The 19,829-nt window shown below is 37.0% G+C and overlaps 1 protein-coding gene across 2 annotated transcripts in view; it reads left to right on the top strand.

The window, feature by feature from the left end:
- Positions 1-19,829, top strand: part of ITGA4 (integrin subunit alpha 4) — an 80,403-nt gene that overhangs the window by 38,978 nt on the left and 21,596 nt on the right. For both annotated transcript variants that reach the window (XM_070422639.1, XM_070422641.1), the window contains 5 exons: positions 755-800; positions 1,172-1,326; positions 4,735-4,889; positions 14,614-14,763; positions 17,207-17,283. In XM_070422639.1, the coding sequence (XP_070278740.1) occupies positions 755-800; positions 1,172-1,326; positions 4,735-4,889; positions 14,614-14,763; positions 17,207-17,283 (583 nt within the window). The remainder of the gene's footprint in view (positions 1-754; positions 801-1,171; positions 1,327-4,734; positions 4,890-14,613; positions 14,764-17,206; positions 17,284-19,829) is intronic.

The following is a 19,829-nucleotide window of genomic DNA, read 5'->3' as shown; positions in this document are numbered from 1 at the left end:
GGTCAATGCTCTATCCACTGAGCCAAACCAGTTAGGGCATTCCTTATTCTTTATAAAATTAAAAACCATAAAAGTAAATGAACCATCCTATATAATAACAGGCTAATATGCATATCAACCAAATGGCAGTAAGACCAGTCGCTATTACGTGCACTGGCCACCAGGGGGCAGACACTCAACACTGGTTGCTGCCCCCGGTGGTCAGTGCGCTCCCACAGGGGGAACACCGCTCAGCCAGAAACTGGGCTCACCAGTGGGCTCATGGCTGGTGAGCGCAGCGGCAGTGGCGGGAGCCTCTCCTGCCCCTGCAGCAGGCAGACATCCCCCGAGGGGTCCAGGACTGCGAGAGGGCACAGACTGGGCTGAGGGGCCCCCCCCCCCCGCCCAAGTACACGAATGTCGTGCACTGGGTCTCTAGGTAAGATGATGAAAAGAAAGAAGACTATTTTTGTGGGTTCTCTTTTTGTAATTTGAAAGATTTCTGGGTGAATGTTTCTAGTCCAAAAATTGGATTTTCATTTTATATCACATTATGTTAATATTATAAAGGGATGAATGTTGTTACAACTGGGTAGATTCAGACAAATGTGGAATGAATTTTAAGATGTATGTAAGCATGTCTTTTCTAATTAATTTTTTGTAAATAGTGTTTTGATGTAGTCAAAAGGTGATATGTAGTTAAGTATTTCTGACTGAAAAGTAATTCTCTTTGACTAATGATGATCAATAATCCGTGTTGTTTTTTATCTTCCAGATATAGCAGTTGGTGCTTTTCGGTCCAATTCTGCTGTGTTGCTAAGGTAAGGCTGATACATTTCCCTGCTTAATGACAATTGGGCTTAAGTGTAAATGATGGGAGGCAATTTTTAAAATCAGCAATGGTGGTGACCTCATAACCCTCCTTTTGGTATTCTAAAATTTAATTATTGAACTTTAGGATACTTTTCCCACCTTACATAGATATAATTAATATAATCAGACAGAGTCAATATTTTATGAAAATCCCTCTTGATTCATGCATGGAAATTTAATTGAGTTTATATACACATACTATTAATAAAACAGTTTCATGAAATTACTTAGTCAGTGGAAACTGAGAAAACAAATGCAATTCTTTTCCTAAGGAAAAATAATTCTGTAGTTAATATTGCTCATTTTATTTCCTCCTTAGGACAAGACCTGTAGTGATTGTCGAAGCTTCTTTAAACCATCCTGAGTCAGTAAATAGAACAAATTTTGACTGTATTGAAAATGGATTGCCTTCTGTGTGCATGGATCTAACACTCTGTTTCTCATACAAGGGCAAAGAGGTTCCAGGTTACATTGGTAAGGGCACCCTTACAAAATTAATAGAATGTGTACTTTACCCATTAATCTCACTGTCATCTTTTGAGCCCTCACTTCGTGTCACATTGGAGGACTGCTTTAGGGCAGGAGAGAGCAGTCACCTGATACGCCTTTCTTGCCCATCTTTCAGATGCTCTCATTATTCTCACCAACGAGTGGGGCACATTAAGAGGTTACTGTTGTTTAGAGGTTATGATAAGCAAATCAACTGTATCACTTGCTGTGTTATTTAAAGTGAACTATCTGAGCTTAATCTGTAACAGCTCTTTAGAACAGAAAAAGCATCACCACAGTTCCTCCTCTGTTTTACTGGCCTCCTTAAAGCGTGGTGTTGGCTTAACTTGGAAACCCAGGGAGAGAGAACATTCTTTTCTTTATATTCTATCCTGTTTGAGTAACTGAAGAAACTTTCTAAAGTCTAGAACCTGATTCTACTTTTCATAAATAACACACATCCGTTAAGGATTTATTATGGCTCTCAACTCCTGAGTGCTTGTGTACATTACTCTATACGTTGGTAAATCAGTTATCCTCTCCGCAAAAAGTAGCATTGATATGGCTCATCCAAAATTGTGGCTAATTCCAAATCCAAATATGTAACTTGATTAAGTATTACATTTTTTACTAGCAAGTTAATTTTTCTAATTATGTTATATTAAGGCTAATATGGGAATGACTACTAATGAAACTCGCCTATGATAGAGAAGCTGACCTGGGTTTGTCATTTGAACATCAATAATTCACAAAATTTATGAGCCCCACACTTAAGAGTTGACTGTACTCATGACCCTGCAGGCTGCCCTCATCTAAACATCATGAAGGGCAGCAAATACTGAGCCAAATAACAGATGTGTAACAGATGCTCCAGTCTGAATCAGCCTGTAGTGAGAAGCACAGAAGGAGCCTAGCATCTCTACTTGTGGTCAGACACATTTTTTATAGCATTCCACAAAAGTCCTGGCTAGAGATAGAGTGATAGGACTATGGGCATATCCTTCATCTGGTTCCTGATGGAAGAAGTGACAGTTTGAGAGCGTGACTCCAGTGAGCACAAACAAGCTGATGGATTATCCAAAAGATAGGTGCTCAATTGATAGGACTGTTTCCCTTTATGTGATATCAGTATATGTTGTACTACCAATTCCTTTATGACCAGATGTTTTTTAATTGGTTGAAAACAAATATATGAAATTCATAAATAACAACAGCAGTGTTACAAAAACATGCTTTATAGTTGTAAAATGACTCCTTGGGAGAAATAATTCACATTAAGTATCTATATATATAAAAGACTAATATGCTAAGTGTCCATCCTGGTAATGACGTCACTTAGCAACGCCTGGCTTCCTCTCCCTAGCAACGACTAGCCTCCTTGCAGTTTCTTCAGCCCAGGAACACGACTTGCTTTATGGCTAGGTGCAAACATTTCACACTGTAACCAAATGTCTGTGAAGAGTTTTCCCGTGCCTCATCTCATTTGATCCTCACAGAAGTCCTAGAGTAGGTAGATAGGAGACTCGGTGGAATCCTATTTTCTTTTCATTAGCCAGAAAATGGAGATTTAGAAAGCTTAGAAACTTGACCTGGCTGAAAAGAAGAAATGGTGGACCTTGAAAATGACTTCAGGTTTTCTCACTGCACAGATATAGTCAAACACTGCTGCAGTTAAATATTTTACCCTTTGTTCTCCTTGCGTGGTCTAAAATAATAATCTGCTTCATGTTGATATTTACTGCCATGTTGCTGACAATTACCTGAAAGAGAAGTTGGGGTGCTTCACTGGGCTGGAAAAAGTTTAGCTACATCAGAAAGAAGGTCTAATTAAGCAAGTTTATTCTATAGGTATAAAAGGCTAAGTTGACTTGCACATGCATGATACATATAAAGCTCTCACTGGTGCCAATTGCACGCATGTGTTTTGATCTGTCATTGTCAATCATCAATTTGGTTGACACTTCTATTATAGAGAAAGGGTGAATAGCAATATTAAAATATTTCTAATTTCCTTTCAATGTGCACAAATCCATGCACCGAGCCACTAGAGTTTAATGAAACCAAAACATTTTTGCCTCTTACTGTGAGCGGATTTTTATTCCCCTTTTTTCATTTACTTTTGTCTGAATATCTCTAAGGCATTGAATCTCAGTTATTGTGATTTTGAAGCCAATTGATTTGGACTTTATTATTTATTTTCTAAATAAAAGGAAGATTGACAGATTTATTTGAAATTTGTAGGAGTAGTGTAGGTTCTATACTTAGATTTCCCTGAAATATAGATAAAATACTTTCAGAGGAGTTATTTATGCCTAAAATATAAGTGAACACTTCAGGAGTTACATAAATTCAAAATACCACTTAACGAATTATTGCTCCTATATGAGTGACACCTCAACAACCTATTAGATGCAGCTTGTTTTGCAAAGATCCTCTTTAGATTCAAGAAATGGCTCTTTCTTAATAAGATCTGGCTTGGACTTTTTTTAAAAAAGTTGCTGGTAAATTTTCCTTATTGTTTTGCTTACTGAAGATCATTAGCAGATGATTACTGTGTACTATGTCAGATTTGAAATAAGTCAGCAGTCACCAACCGGTGGTCTGCAGACCACCGGTGGTCCATGAGGTCCGAAAGGTTGGTGACCGCTGAAATAAGTTCTTTCAGAACTGCCAAAATATTTATTAAGAATGTCTGTCTGTATTTGTTTATTTTTGCACAAATCAGAAGTTCAGACTAGAAACCAATAAAACTGTTTAGCTGACTTACTAGGGCCCAGGGCTGGAAAAGAAGATATCTTTGAGTACACTGTTCATATAGGTTTGACTTTGAATCATGTGGTCACTTTACATTAAAAAACAATAACAAATAAATCAAAAGAAAAAGATCAACCCCTAAAATTGGAAACAAATGGAAATAAATGAACCTAACAACATATGAAGTTAATTATATAACCACACAAGATAGAAATATTCCAGGTGACATTTGAGCACAGTACTCTGACTGTACTTCTTTAGACAGATTTTCTATGCACAAAAAAGGACTCCAAAGAAATTTGAAACTTTACTCAGGACTTTTATTATTAGTAACAATTTGGTACTGTCGTTTAGAAACATTTACATATAAGTGGATTAAGCAAATAACTAAAGATTTTAATATTGTTAAGAAACCTAGAGAAAAATTTATACACTTTTTATTTATAAAAATAACTTTTGTAATTTGTATTTTTAAATTGTTCCCTCTTTCATAGTTCAGGTTAGTTTTTAAAAAGCAATTTGTTGAATAGAATTTAAGACATTTCCAATATTCTCTATAACTTTGACTATGATCACTTCAAAAATAACAAAATAAATTCTTTTAGAAATTAATTGCAATTCTCTCTACGTTTTTTTCAGTTTTGTTTTATAACATGAGTTTGGATGTGAGCAGGAAGGCGGAGTCTCCATCGAGGTTTTACTTCTCTTCTAATGGAAGTTCCGATGTGATCACAGGAAGCATCAGAGTATCACGCACAGTCGCCAGCTGTAGAACATATCAAGCATTCATGCGGGTAATGTAGACTAGTTTGTATTATTAACGTTTAAACTTCAATATTATCAGTACAGTAAGAATCTTAGTACCTTGGTATCTGTTTTGTGGTTGTTGTTGTTGTAGTTTGTTGTTGTTAATCTTCACCTGAGGATATTTTTCCATTGATTTTTTTAGAGAGAGTGGAAGGAAGGGGGAGAGAGAAAGAAACATCAGTGTGAGAGAGACACATCAATTGATTGCCTCCCACATGAGCCCCGATCAAGGCCGTGGATTGAGCCTGCAACCGAGGTACCTGCCATTAACCGGAACTGAACCCGGGATCCTTCAGTCCTTGGGCCGAAGCTCCATCCACTGAGCCAAACCAGCTAGGGCATTGGTATTTTTTTTTTATAAAATACAGTTAAAGGCCCGTGCTATCTCCTCCCGAACTAGCTGACCTATTTTATTGCTCCAGATTCAAAACTCTTAATAACCTGTGACCTGGATAATTCAAAGTCCACTTTTTGCACCTCCTTTATTTTACATTTGTTACATTTCACTGCATCACTGTTTTAAAAAGACTTGCATTTTCCTTTCTACAATTGCAATGTTCTTATCTCTGTTTATACCCTTGCCTAGAAATGTACATATTGAACAGCTCAGCTGAGCCTCAGATCTATTCCTGAGGAGGGATTTTTTTGGGGGGGTGGGGGGAGAGTTAGGAGGGGGTGGCGAGTGGGGAGGGGAGGCAGGAGGTGGGCAAGTTGGTTTGTTTTTCGTGTGACTCTAACAAAGCAGAATGCAACATGACTGCTCTTGGGTTATGTCATCGTCTCCGTGCCAGCATTGTCAGTGATGTCAGTGGGAACGTGCACAGTGTAGTGGGATAGGGATCAGCTGTGGGCCGGGAGGACGGCCTGCATGATGGTGTCGGGTATGTCCTGCCAAAGCACAGCCGATTTCATGTTTCTTTTATTAAAACACCCGTTCCCAAACTGATCATCATGTTCCTTGCATTGGTCAGATTTTATCATACGAAGCAGTGCCAGCTCTTTTTCAAGAGGGAATGGTGTGCTTCATCAGAAAATCTATTGTCACAAAAAAAAGCCAAACTATTCCCAGGAGCTGTTTCTGGGATTTCAAATAGTAGCTTCAGCTTAGAACTTAATTGTCCCTTAGATACTTATTCCAAGCAAATGCAAACAAGCATCAGGACTCCAACACACTATTACATGCTAAGAACACTAATCCCTATGCTGTTTCCTCATTTCCCTGAGCAGTTTTTATTGTTGTACTTGAATAAAGCAATCAGATGGTCGGGAGCCAAACGTATGGAATGATATTAATGTAACCATCATTTATATGCTAGAGTTTAAAGGGGTTCTCTTTTTAAAAATTTTATATAGTTGTCATTTCACTTAGGTTAGTCAATTTCAGAGACTAACATGGAGACCATTTTAAAGGCAATAAAAGGGCCAACATTAGACATTCACAAAGAAACATATTGTGTTGAATGTGTGTAAATGGCAGTAAATTGATCTGATTTATTTAGGCCTGTGTTTCTTGGCATTGTTCCTGTGAGTAAGTGTTCCTCAAAATTGTACATTGTCTTCGGAATAAATTTGTCGTAGAAGTGACATTTTAGCAGAGGTTTCTGTGTTTGTGGTTTATATACTTATAAATGTTACCATGGTATCAACCATTGACTTTGAGCCATATTGTCAAGTCAAACAAAAACATTTAGCTCTGGGGTTGGAACATAGTGGGGATTAAAAAAAAAACACACGTGATTTTATTGTGGTTTTTTCCCCCCTTCCTAAATTTTCTTGCTTTTGTTTGGGACATTTTAATACTCAGATATAGGAAGGCAAAAGGGTACTGTGACCCTCCCGCCACAATCCAGGCAGGAGGTAAGAACCACAGAAGCAGCTTCCCCACCTCCGTCAGGGAGCACTAGCTGTTGTTTAGGAAAGGGGAGTAATGCAGTGAGTGCCTTTTCACCCCCAACAGCATGGCACCTGATGGGAGGCATTCGGCAACGTTAACATGGCTGTGCTTCTACCATCTGGAAGAATAGAACCACAACCAGAATTCTGCCAAGATATCTTCCTAATAATACAGAAAAAGAAAATGAACACCAGTCAGGATGCTTGGGTTGTTCCTTTGTTCTGTAAAACATGCCCAGTGTCAGCAGTGATAATATACATGTGCGTCCTACGGTGGCACCCTTACAATGAAAAGAGGTGTTGCTTGTTAATGATTTACTCAGGCCCACAGACCCCCTCCTCTGGGAGGACTCCTAGCTTACTAGTTAGGTACACTTTCCTTGTATAATTGTTTCCTTTGGCTATACCAAGGAAGTTCCATTTATCCATCCACTCAATCAATTCAGAAGATATTTAGTGAGTTGTGAATGCATGTCAGGTTGTGTTTGAGACACTTGTGATCACTTAATAAAATATAAAATGATTACTACCCTCAGAGAGCCTATAGTCTTGTGAGGGTGAGATAATAACATGGTCAATATGTAAATTGTATAGTATTTTAGAAGATGAGATGGGTGATGGAAAAGGGGAAAAAGAGGGCAGAGTTCAAAATACGGAGTTTTATGGAAGGAGTGAAGAGTACAATTTTAAATAGGCCTCATTCAGAAGGTGATGTTTGAGGAAAGACTCGAAGGAAGTGAGGGAGTTACTGTGTAGATGTCTAGGACAGTGGTTCCGAACTTTAGCAAGTAACAACAGCATCAACTGGAAGGCTTGTTAAAACACAAATTGCTGGAGTTCATGATTCAATAGATCTTCAGTGAGGCCTGAGGATTTGCAATTCTACAAAGTTCTCAGGTGATGCTGCTGCTGCTGCTGACTTGGGAACCACACTTTGAGAAGCCCTGATCTAGGAGAAGACCATTACAGAAGGGAGAGCTCGGTAAAAATGCCTCAAGACAAGAATGCACCTGGTTGTTTTAAGAAACAATGGAGAGGCAAGGATGACTGGAAAAGTGCTAAGGGAAGAGTAGTGGAAGGAGAGATCATATGGGACGTGTGACATTTTCTCTGAATGAAATGAGGATCTACCTGACTCAGTAACAAAAAGGAATGTGTACTCTAACTGCTGTGTTGAGACTAGACAGTAGGGGACCAAGAGCTGACAAAGGGAGAAGAGGCTACAGCAACAACCCAGGTGAGAAGTGATGGCTTCATCAAAGGCGGTGGCAATAAATATGGTCAGAGGTAGTTGAAGAAATATCCTACACAGTTTGCTGACAGATGGGATGTCTGGCTTTTGAAAAAGGGCTCTCAGGTGACTCAGGTCTTAGCCAAAGCCACTAGAAAAATGTAGTTTTCATCACTGGAGATAATATGCAAGGAAACAAGAGTTGGGTGGAAAATTCTGGAGTTGAGTGTGGACCTGCTGGGTTGGAGAGAACTGTGTTGCTTACAAGAGTAAATATCAATTAAACATTTGTACACACTCATCTGGGGTTGGGAAGAGGCATAGAACTGGAAATATAGCTTAATGTACTTTTGGCATATGGATGGTTTTTAAAGCCATATGAGGTGGCTGAGGCCACCACAGGAAGAGAAGAGGATGGAGGTCTGACACTAGGGCACTACCACATGAAGAGATTGAAGAGAAGAGAATGCTTTCAAAGGAGATGAGAAGTAAGAAAGGGGGGAAAAAGCAAGATCTGTCGCATCCTGCAAGTGAAGTGAGAAAAAAAGAGCAAAGAGGAGGGCATGACAATGTTTTCAAAGCTGCTGCTTGGTGAAATCAGATGAGGGCTGAGAACTGGGCATTGGGTTAGCAATGTGGAGGCTATTGATGACTGTGGCAACAGCACTTCAGAAAAGTAGTAGGGAGAAGGGAGAAGAATTTGAGACACAGAGTACAGGTAATTTTTCACAAAGTTTTGCTCCACCTGGACCAAAGAAGTGGGATTGGGAGTTAGTAGCTAACATGAGAAGTGGAATGAAGAGTTCTTTTTTTTAAGATAGAAAAAATAGCATGTTTTTATAATGATGGGTATGTCCCAATAGAGTGTAACATTTATGATGTAGATAAGAGGAGAGAACAGTTAGAGCAAATATCTTGAGAAGGAAAGAGATGGGAAGAAGATATGATATAGTCTTTGTGAGAGTGGGAGAGTAAGGAGGTACAGAATGGTTGTGAGATGGTATTAGTGTCTAACTTGTACCCATGGTCATAAAGTGAGATGAGTCAGATGGTGATGGGTTTTTTCCAGTCACATTCAATCTTACAGGTGAAAGTAGATGAAACAGTAACAATTAACCAAGGAGTGGTTTGTCAAAGAAGTAAAACAAAGGGGCCAAAGAGTCAAGGAAGTATGCAAGGGAGTGTTCATCATAAAGTTTAAGGATGGTAAGGAGAGGGGAGGACATCAGAGGGTGAGGAACTAAGTTAAACTGGAGGTTCCAGTGGGATCAGCAAATTGTTGGAATTGAGTTTTAAAGGGACTAAGCTGGAAAGATATCACCAATATTACGTTAACAGCCATTAGGGACCTAAAGTTGAAGAAAAGATTGAATTTTTATTTTATTCTTGGTCACAATTCCTGGTTATATTGTGTAAATGAGTCTTTCAGCCTACCTGCATTTATAAAACCTATCACATTCTTTGATGGTAGATAATTTATTAAAAAACCAAAATCTCATAAAAGTTGGGCTTCATTATATCTTTTTCTTTCAATCACACATTCTCTAGTTTCATATATTGGATCTTGGAATATAGGAGACACTTTTAACAATCTAATAAGCATCTATATCTCTAGTGTGTCCATTTTCTAGTGTGTTATTTTTCTGAGACTGTGGTCATTTATCTCGTTGGTAAGCACACCAGTTTCCTAACGTCTACTTAACCTAATCATAAATAAGACAGCACATAGGATTGTTTTATTTGTGTGGTCAAAATTTGTTCCTCAAAAAAACAGAAAAGAGGGCAGAAATTGTTTATTTTTCTCTTGCAAAACTCTACTGTGTTTCGGTTGCTTATAATTATGCCAAGCTTTAATTTTTTGCTTCTAGAGCCATAAAATTTGATTTTTAGCAAAGTAGAACCTAAAAGTTAGAGTTGAGAGTTCATAAAAAGTTTCTGTGATATTAGAGAAATGGTTCATTTTTTTATACCTTCAAGTATTTTATCTACTGAAATTCTCTTCTACTAGATATCTCTTTTCCCTCAATGAAAATGTTTTCCCATCTATATAAATATATGAAATGAATTTTTGTCTTTGCTGTGTTCAAATACACAACTTTATTAGATCTTAAAGATGTATTAGGACAAGGGATAATTTTTGAGATTGTTTTGATTTAGAGAAACCTGATGGATAATTACAGCAATTTTTGGAAATATTGGAGCAGCCATGAAAGTGAGATGCCCCTTGAGGTTTTCCTAGATGACATTTCTTCATTGAATTTGATGGAATCTCTGCATCAAAATATTCACTGATGTTTGAGAGGAGTAAAAGGGTGCTACATTTGGATAACAAAGGAAGTAACAGGATTCCCTTCCTGCCAACGTAGTGTTTCCAATAAAAACTAGAAATATCTAGCTTAGTCAGACCAGGAATGCCTATGGGTATCCAGAGAGCCAATGAGTACAGTGGCATTAGCATGTTCTGTAAAAATCATTAAATCAACCTACCTACTACCTGTTTAGTGAATTAGTTCATTCTTCTCTTTCCCTTATTTTTCCTAATTTCTAGATTTTTAAATTTCTGAAATAAAGAAATTTTGTTATGTAGCTCTGTGGGTGATTTCTAAAGCCCATCTTGTTTGATAATAATGTCAAGGAAATGAATATTTGATTTGATTTATTTTTAATTTTTATTTTACATATTTTATTTGCTTATATAAGCACAGTTTAGTGAAGTGCCATTTGCTCCAAAGCAGTTATATTTTAAGCACAGCACACTATGGACCAATCATATATGCATACATTTCTGTTCAAAATTTAAGTGCAAGCAAACTATATAACTATACTCACATTATACTATTCTAGAAGTGAATTGATTATTCCAGCATATATTAATTCTTTGATAGATTGTAAGGTCTTTGAAAACATAATGTTATTTTACGCATGTTTGTATTCCTTTAAGAACTAACACATTACATAAGGCAGAAAATCAATATTTAATCAATATATGGGTAATGTCTTCTCGGTGCTATTTAAAGAATTCTGTGAGGGAAAACCTGAGCATGTTCTACTGATAAAATGGTTAGGACACCTGTCTTGTGGATGTTGTTTTTTGTGTGTGTTTTTTTCAGGAAATTGTAGTGCTGGATGTTTGATAGTTTTCTGCCTCCTGATTCAACCTTACTAGATAAAGTGATTATAATTACACATGGTCCTACTGGCTTAGGTTCCAATCTATGCCTCAATTTTACCTTTTCCCTCTCCAACCTTTTACCAACATTAGTACTAGAGGAGCATTTAAAAAAAAACTCAGACCTAGCCCATTTGGCTCCATGGATATAGCATCAGCCTGTGGACTGAAGGGTCCCAGGTTCAATTCCTGTCAAAGGCATACACTCAGGTTGTGGGCTCCATCCCCAGTAAGGGGTGTGCAAAAGGTAGCCCATCAATGATTCTCTCATCATTGATGTTTCTATCTCTCTCTCCCTCTCCCTTCCTCTCTGAAATTAATTTAAAAAATATAAAAAAAGAAAACTAACCTCACACTGCCCTAGCCAGTTTGGCTCAGTGGATAGAGCATCGGCCTGTGGACAGAAGGGTCCCATGTTCGATTCTGGCTCAGTTGCAGGGTTGCAGGCTCTTCCCCAGCCCGGGCCCTGGTTGGGGATCGAGCAAGAGGCAACCAATCAATGTGTTTCTCTCATGTTGATGTTTCTCTCTGTCTTTCCCTCTGTCTTCCACTCTCTCTAAAAATCAATGGAAAAATATCCTCAGGTGAGAATTAAAAATAGTAATAAAAATAAATTTAAAAACGTCAAACCAAAAACTTGATCATATTCTTGCTCAAAATTCTTCTGTGTAAGAACCTTCCTATCCCCTTTCAAGTATAGATTGGGTGGCTCTCCTTCTTCTGTACTTGTGTATGCATGTGTCACCACACTCATCTCCCATTCTGTGTGGATTTATGGGTTATAGACTGTGACATAGGAATTGCCTTTCAGTTTTATGTCCTCAAAGCCTGTGTTGTGCACAGAAGATCTTATGAATAGATATCTTCAAATGCTGATACCTCAATGTCATTTTTCATTAAGTAATATTTTATAGATATTTCTGGCCCCTTTAAATAAATTCCTTCACTACATAAACACAATAGGAGGACACGGGCCTACAGCTCAGTTCTTAAGTTGGGCATAGATACAAATGTTCATGAAAGTCAAATAAGAAGGAGGACTTTGTATAATTCCAAGCATGTGGTCATTTGCATGCTTGTGGGTGCCCTATTTTATGAAATTGTCCATAAAAACGTAGCATGGAATCTTCATTATTTTTGGTAGAGATAGCACATACCCATCCAAATTAAAAATTTTAAGCATATCTCCTTTTTCCCTTTTAGATACTTAGTCACTTTAAGATATTTTTGATATTATAGCATTTGTCCTTAGGTAGAGCTGTTAAAGTTAAATAAGTGTGAATATCTGTCAAGTACAGTTCTTGCAAGAGTACACGTACATTTTATATATTGTGAGAAAAGCATAATTAATAGCTAATTAGGATAATGAAAGTAATATACACCAGATGTAGAGAAGACCTTGTGGAAAATTAGTATGAATTAGGTAACATGTGATTTGGTCAAAGCAAGCTTGTTGAGAAAAATTAAAACAGTGGACATGTGGAGGGACAATCAATGGCTGTCTAACTCCTACCTCTCAGGGATAATTTAATCAAGTTTGCTATTGTAATATCAGGGCTTCAAGCTGTTCCATTTTCACAAGTTGATAACTTGGGATTTGAGCCTTGATTTGCAGCATTCCTATATGGTCAAGGTTTCATGTTGAGATGATCACTTAATAAAATCATCTCCATGTATAAGATTAGAAAAGTAATGAGAGCTCTTGAGTACTCTGATTCATGCTCCAAATCTTCCAGGAACCACTTAATTAATGCAAGTCTAATACTTGTTAATGTAACTCATTTTCTTTTTAATATTTATTGGTTGTCAGTAATCTAATTTTCTTTTTTTCTTATTCCTTCTAAATGTTTACCAGAATTTCTTATTATAAGAAATTAAAATTCAGTAAGTCCTTGTTGGCTTATATAGCTACATTTTGAAAGCAACATGCACATAGATAATGTCTAACATCTCTTGATACCTTAATAAGTGCCAGGTATTGTGCTCAGGGTTTTATGTACATTATACCATTGAATCCTTACAACAATAAGGTGTAGGTATCATCACTATCATCATTATCGTTATTCCCATTTTCAAATGAGGTAGCTGAGCCACAGAGAGATTAAGTAATTTGCCTAAGGTTACGTAGATAATAAGTGATGAACCTGAGATTGAACCCCAGTAGTCTGCCTCCAGACCACTTGCTTTTCATGTTTTTATTGCTGTTTCTCTCTCTCACCTTCCCTCCCTCCCTCCATATATTGATAATGTCCTGACTGGTGAGAAAGAGGAAAAATTACATAAAAACATAGAATAGATGTAGTTTTTTTTTTTATCATTACATAAAGACATACAATAGATGTAGTTTTCCATGTGATATGTGTATTCCTTTCATTGATGGTGTCAAGTTACTATAGATGTAATTAGTACAACATTAATCAGTATGATAGGGTGTTGTTTTATTATCCATTAGAGATTATTAATTTATGAGCTCTGAAAATAATTTATTTTTTGTTGTTTTTTAGTTATTTATTTTACTTTTTGTTTGGTTTTGCTTTTGCTTTTAGACGGTGATGTTTAAGCCATATTCCTATCCTGGGGTATCTATAGATAAATTGAAAATGGCCCATTGCATTATTCACTAGAAAGGCTGTCAATTACGACTAAAAATTAGTAAGATACTAAATTTATAAGAATGCATACAGAATATAATGGATTCCGAATAGGCTACAATTTCTGTGTAATTGATAAATAAATTCAAGAGTTCTTTTCTTGTGAAGTGTGAAAACAATTATCCTAGAAAAGTTATAAAACAACTAGCAAAAAGATTCAGTACAGTGAATAGGATAAAATATTGAATAAAACAAGCAACTTTGCTATTACCATCCATAACCTGTTAGAAAGGATAATTGGAAAGGTCCATAAAAGGATATGTTTCATAATAAATGTGAAAGCATATGAATCAAATTATATTAAAATACACTGAAAGATCTAAAAAGAAAACTTGAATAAATTGAGAGATTATATTTCTACAATTCTATTAGAGGGCAATGTTAAATAGAATAAAATGTTCATTAGTACTTTGAAATGATCTATAATGAGTTTATAATAAAAATGCTATGTTATAAAGTCAAGTTATAAAAAGTATGCATAGAAAATACCATGGAAGAAAATATGCTCAATGTAGACCTTTATATATTGTTAGATGGTTATAGTTTTTTATTTTTATGCTATTTTTGTTTTTTTCCTAAACGCATGAATGTTTTTGTAATGTGAAAAACATAGACATTCACATTTTTTAAAAATAATTTAGATTAAAAGGTAAGATTTTTTTTACTTCCATGTGTTGTGTGTGGCCATATGCAGGAAAGGAAGAGCTATTTTTTAAATTTACATTCTTCTCTTTATTTTTAATTCATATGGTTTTAAATTTCCTTAGAAAGATGTGCGAGACATCCTCAATCCAATTCAGATTGTAGCTGCTTACCACCTTGGGCATAATATCACCAGTAAACGAAGTATAAAGGAATTCCCACCACTCCAGCCAATTCTTCAGCAGAAGAAAGAAAAAGACATAATTGAAAAAACAGTAAGAATACTTTCTTTTATTCAAAAATTGTGACATGTAACTAAAAATTGTTTTTTTGAAGTATTACATAATTCTAGGAAAATGAACTCTAATTTTTTTTAAAATTGTATAAAACTTTTGTATAAAAAGATTTGTGGTATATCTTGTTTTTCATTTTCATTTTTATTTTTTATATTTTCTTCAGGATATTGAACTGGATATTTTAAAATGTGCATTTAGTCATAGCAGTGGTTTCTCATCCTATATAATAAAAGGCTAATATGCAAATCAACCAGCAAAATGACTAGTCGCTATGACGCACACTGACCACCAGGGGTCAGACGCCCAATAGAGGAGCTGCCCCCTGGTGCTCAATGCACTCCCACAGCAGGAGCACTGCTCAGCCAGAAGCCCGGCTCACAGCTGGCCAGTGCAGCAGTGGTGGAGTGAGCCTAAGCCAGCAGTCAGACATCCCCCGAGGGCTCCTGGACTGCAAGAGGGTGCAGGCTGGGCTGAAGGATATGCACCCCCCCACCCCAAGTGCATGACTTTCATGCACCAGGCCTCTAGTATACTACATAAAATGTTGATTTTCTCTCGATGTCTTGCCAGGAAAGAAAGTATATTACTAGAGAGCACTCATAGTGGGAGTGAGTTGTGTTCATGAGTTGGTTATTCTGTGTTATCATGTGTGTTTAGTTTATCTTCCTCTTTTTCTCTTCTCTTCTCTCTCATTTGTGTCTCCCTCTCACTCACCCCACCCATGAATCACTCATGTCTTGTTAGTCTAATTCCCTTGCTGGGTTTTGCTCATTTATAGGCATATGTATTTATGTTACACAATAGTTTCTCTTTTAAAATTTAACTGTATGGTTTCTAGTCCCATCCCAGCACTGACTGCATTTTGGGATGGATCCTGTATTCTAACCAGTGAACTGCTTTTTCCAGTTTATCTCGAAATATATCAGATTCACTGACCGAGTGTGTATTTCTGGGAGCCCAGTTGTTCATAACTTTTCTATCCAATGACACAAAGACATAGTCAACAGGATGTTTGGGGACATGGTAAAAACACTCATTAAAATGTTCGCTAATGGCACACAGAATGTAAAAGATAAAAGGGACGTTTCACAGCCTGCGGACTGAAGGGTCCCAGGTTCGATTCCGGTAAAGGGCATGTACCTTGGTTGCGGGCACATCCCCAGTAGGAGGTGTGCAGGAGGCAGCTGATCGATGTGCTCTCTCAGTCTCTCTCCTGTCCTCTCTGTAAAAAATCAATTAAATACATATATTTTTAAAAAGGGACGTTTTAAGGTCTAGTTCATTTCCTGTCCCAACAAAATTGCCCCTAAGTCACTTTGATATTTGAGCTTACAATCACCAATGTCTAGTCTACAATATTAGATTGAATAAAGATAATAGCTTAAGAGCAAATTTTCTTTAAATCCATATATAAAAATACTTCTGGAAGTTAGTTTTTTCAGTCTTCTGTTTGACTTCACTTTTCAATAGCAAGTACCTTTAAATGTGTTTTATTGTAAGTGCACAAGCCAAAACCTAAACAGTTTGTAGTTATAATAATGAACATTTTGACTCTTAGAACAACCTGTTTTATAAATAAGAGTGATAGAAAAAATCGTATTTACCTAATCATTTAGAGAAAGATTAACACTCTCCTTGTGCTCCCCCTGTATAGGCAGTCTGTGATCTGACATGCAATTTGACAACACTCTAGTCCTTTGCCATTTCATGTACCTGGCTCATTTCTCTGAGTTTCCAGATTTCTTTCTTTTCTGCATCTCATTGTTTTTCACCTTTGCCTCTCATTTTTCTTCCCCCCACCCCTCCCTGCTCTTTCTACGTTTTTTCTTTGTCTAACGTTTTAAACTCGGGTCTTCCATGTACCTTATAGCATCTCCTGGTCCTATTAAAATGCTCAGAGGTATGATATGCTATCACTTACTTTTGTTCAATGTGTTCTTAAAGTGAAATTTCTAAATTTCTACAATTTGTTCTTTTCAACAAACATAAAATCACTGCAAAATTAAGTGCCAGGCTCATACATAGTAAGTGGAATCAAAGCATCAGAAAATTGAGAGGAACCTGACAAAGAACATCTCGGCAGCATGGGTTTTAAATACTTGCATAGATTACCACCAAAGTTTGGTTTAAAAATTTTTCTTACAACTATTATGAAAGAAAAACATCCTTTCTCCCACCTAACAAATTTAGGTTTTAAATTTGCCTATTAGAAGGACTTAGTTCTTTTAGCCCAATAATTATTTTTCATTTAAACCTACTAATTAATTCTCATATTGAACTTCTCAAAAAATGATAAAATGAGTTATCGATCTGATTTATTAATTTTATTCTTCTCATGTATCATAGATGTCTGTTTTTAAAAAAACAGAAATATGCCTACTAACTGAACTAACAATAAAATACTGTCCTATTTTATTTCCAGATAAACTTTGCAAGGTTTTGTGCCCATGAAAATTGTTCTGCTGATTTACAAGTTTCTGGGAAAATTGGATTTTTGAAGTAAGTCTAGTTTACTCTTCGTTATTCATCAAGATGGGATCATGGGTGTGCATGTGGTTTTCAAAGAGAAAATGCCTAAGAACTAATACTTGGGGGTTAGCAGCATGTAAAGAACTGGAAAAGAACAAGATTCAACTGAGAGAGATTATCACTTTTCGAAAGAACAAGAATATGTGACCACCAAGGCTTTATGAAGCATGTCTTAATCTTTTGTTGGTAACTAAAGAGATATTTTAGGATTGGACTGTGCTCAAGTCAACCTCATTAGAATTTTAGTTGTGTTTTAGACACTTGTCAGTGCCTCTTACTACTAGAGTTTGGATGGCAAAATGAGCTAACCTTCACTACATGATGCTTAGTTTTGTGTCACTCAGAAAAATGATTACATAGTTCAGACTGATGTATAAAACAAAGAAATTCCTAAACATATATGACACCTTTGAGAGGGAATAAACCCTCTTGTTCTTCTAAATTCACAGAAGGGGAAACAGTCAGAAGAAAACTTACACAATGTGCTTAGAATAGTAGCTAACATGTAGAGAACACTAGAAAACTGTTGCCTGCTGTCATTATTTTATTATGGGAAATAAACCATTATCATTTTGTCATGTTAGATCCCCTATGTTGAAATTATCTTGCATATCAGAGGGCAGACATGAAAATGAGGATCAGGGATAGAATGCACGGCGCAGGTTGAGGGATGACGATGTATGGGAAGTGAAGGAGGAGAAAGAGGCATCAGTGACAGGACAGAAAAAATGGGAAATTATATTGGGAGGTAAGTCTACAAAGGCAGCACGTTTAATGGGGGCATGTTGCATTTGGTGGGACTTCAGCTCTCCAGGAATACTGTGAAGTGCTCTTCACATTCCTGACTTGTGAGAATGCTTGGGGGTGGAGGAGGTGAAATGTGCATTTCGCAGAGAAAAGAACTGAAGATTAACTCTTGGGGGGACAGTTTTATTTAAAGAGCTTAACACATATAGGGAGTCCCTGTAGGACACTGAAGAGAACTAAGAGGAAAACTGAGTGCACTGTGAAATAGCCAATATAAAAACAGGGACTTCATACTGTAAAATTTGTGGAGAGACCAGATAGCATAATGACTGAGAAAGCTCATGGGAGTTGGCATTTAAAATGTGACTTGTGGAAAAAATATCACTGGCAATTTGTAAGATGGAAATTTCAGTGCAGTCGTAGCTGAATGACAGGGCAAGTGCTTAGGGAAGAAAATATACTGGGAACAAGTGGCTTTATCATGTTACTTAATCATGCAGAGGCAGGGAAAGAAAGAAATTGGAGAGAGAATTTTTCTACTTAAATCCAGGGGGCACTTTTTGTACCTATTTGAACTCTCTGAAGCATTTGACAGCTTTTCACTTCCTCTTTTGCATGTCTTTTGCTTTAATTTCCATGGTGACACCCTACTCCCTTCTCCTTTTCTAGCCTCTCCTTCTCAAGTGTCTTTGGAGATATTTGATTTTGGCTCTATTGATTCCCCAATGGTTTTCTCACCCCTTTCTCACACTCTCATATTTTCCCTGGCTACCTTACCTACAACTGTGACCTCACCTGGTCTGCCTACACTGCGAATGCCCAAATCAGTGTCTCTGAGTTCCACACCCACACATCCAGTTGTCTATTGGACATGACCTCTGGAGCTCAATCTGCATTCTTCCCCCTTTCTTAACCCTACTATTCAATAAGTTAGTAAGTCCTATAATAACCACCTAGATGTTATTGGGGTTTTTTTCCATCATAATTCTCTGTCTCTACTACTATTGCTTCATGCCAAGCACTGAATACTCTACATAGCTCACAGGCTTTCCTGCTTTCTCAACTACTGGTCTCCTATTTTAACATTATTTTAATCCCTCTACAATGATGTTTCCAGAGTGAGCTTTCTCACATACACCTCTGATAACAGTGCTTCACTGGTTCATTATAACCTAAACTCTAAACTCCTTAGTGTTTTCTCACCAACTCCCTGAGACTTAGAGTTGCTTTGCCACACCTTGCTCTCCCGAACTCTGAATGGTTTCACTTCTTGGTTTCACTTCTCCAACCTATCTACTTGATTAATTTTTATTTATCTTGCAAATCTCAGCTGTTTCCTAGGTGAAGTCCCTTTTGTCTCCAGGTACATAAACCTAAGTCCTCCTGTGCCCCTAGTCCCACTGCACTTGCCACTCACTGCCATTATTGTCTGTCTCCACGCCATCCTGGAAGCTGCTTCGAGGCAGGTTCCCGTCTTTTCATCTTTGTGTTGACTTTGCCCAAAACAATATCTGGAACACTGTCAGTGACTAATAGGTGTTTGCTGAGAATGGAACAAGGTTCTAAAAAAACAACAGTATATAATGAGATCGACTCAAGTGGAGGAGTTAGCTTTAGGAAGAAATTAAAATTGTCCTTATCTTGAGCTGAACAGGTATGAAAAGATGTTTGACATTGATTAAGAAACTCAGTGTGGAAGGAAATAAAATGTAGAGAATTCATGGATGGCCAGAATACAAAAAAGTAGGCTCATCTATGGAAAGTGGGGG

Source organism: Myotis yumanensis, unplaced genomic scaffold, assembly GCF_028538775.1.
Source record: "Myotis yumanensis isolate MYYU_CA2020_CCGP unplaced genomic scaffold, mMyoYum1.0.hap1 SCAF_8, whole genome shotgun sequence".
In the NCBI taxonomy this organism is placed as follows: Eukaryota; Metazoa; Chordata; class Mammalia; order Chiroptera; family Vespertilionidae; genus Myotis; species Myotis yumanensis.
The sequence above is the reverse complement of the archived record's forward strand: the minus strand, read 5'-3'. Positions and strand labels throughout refer to the sequence as shown.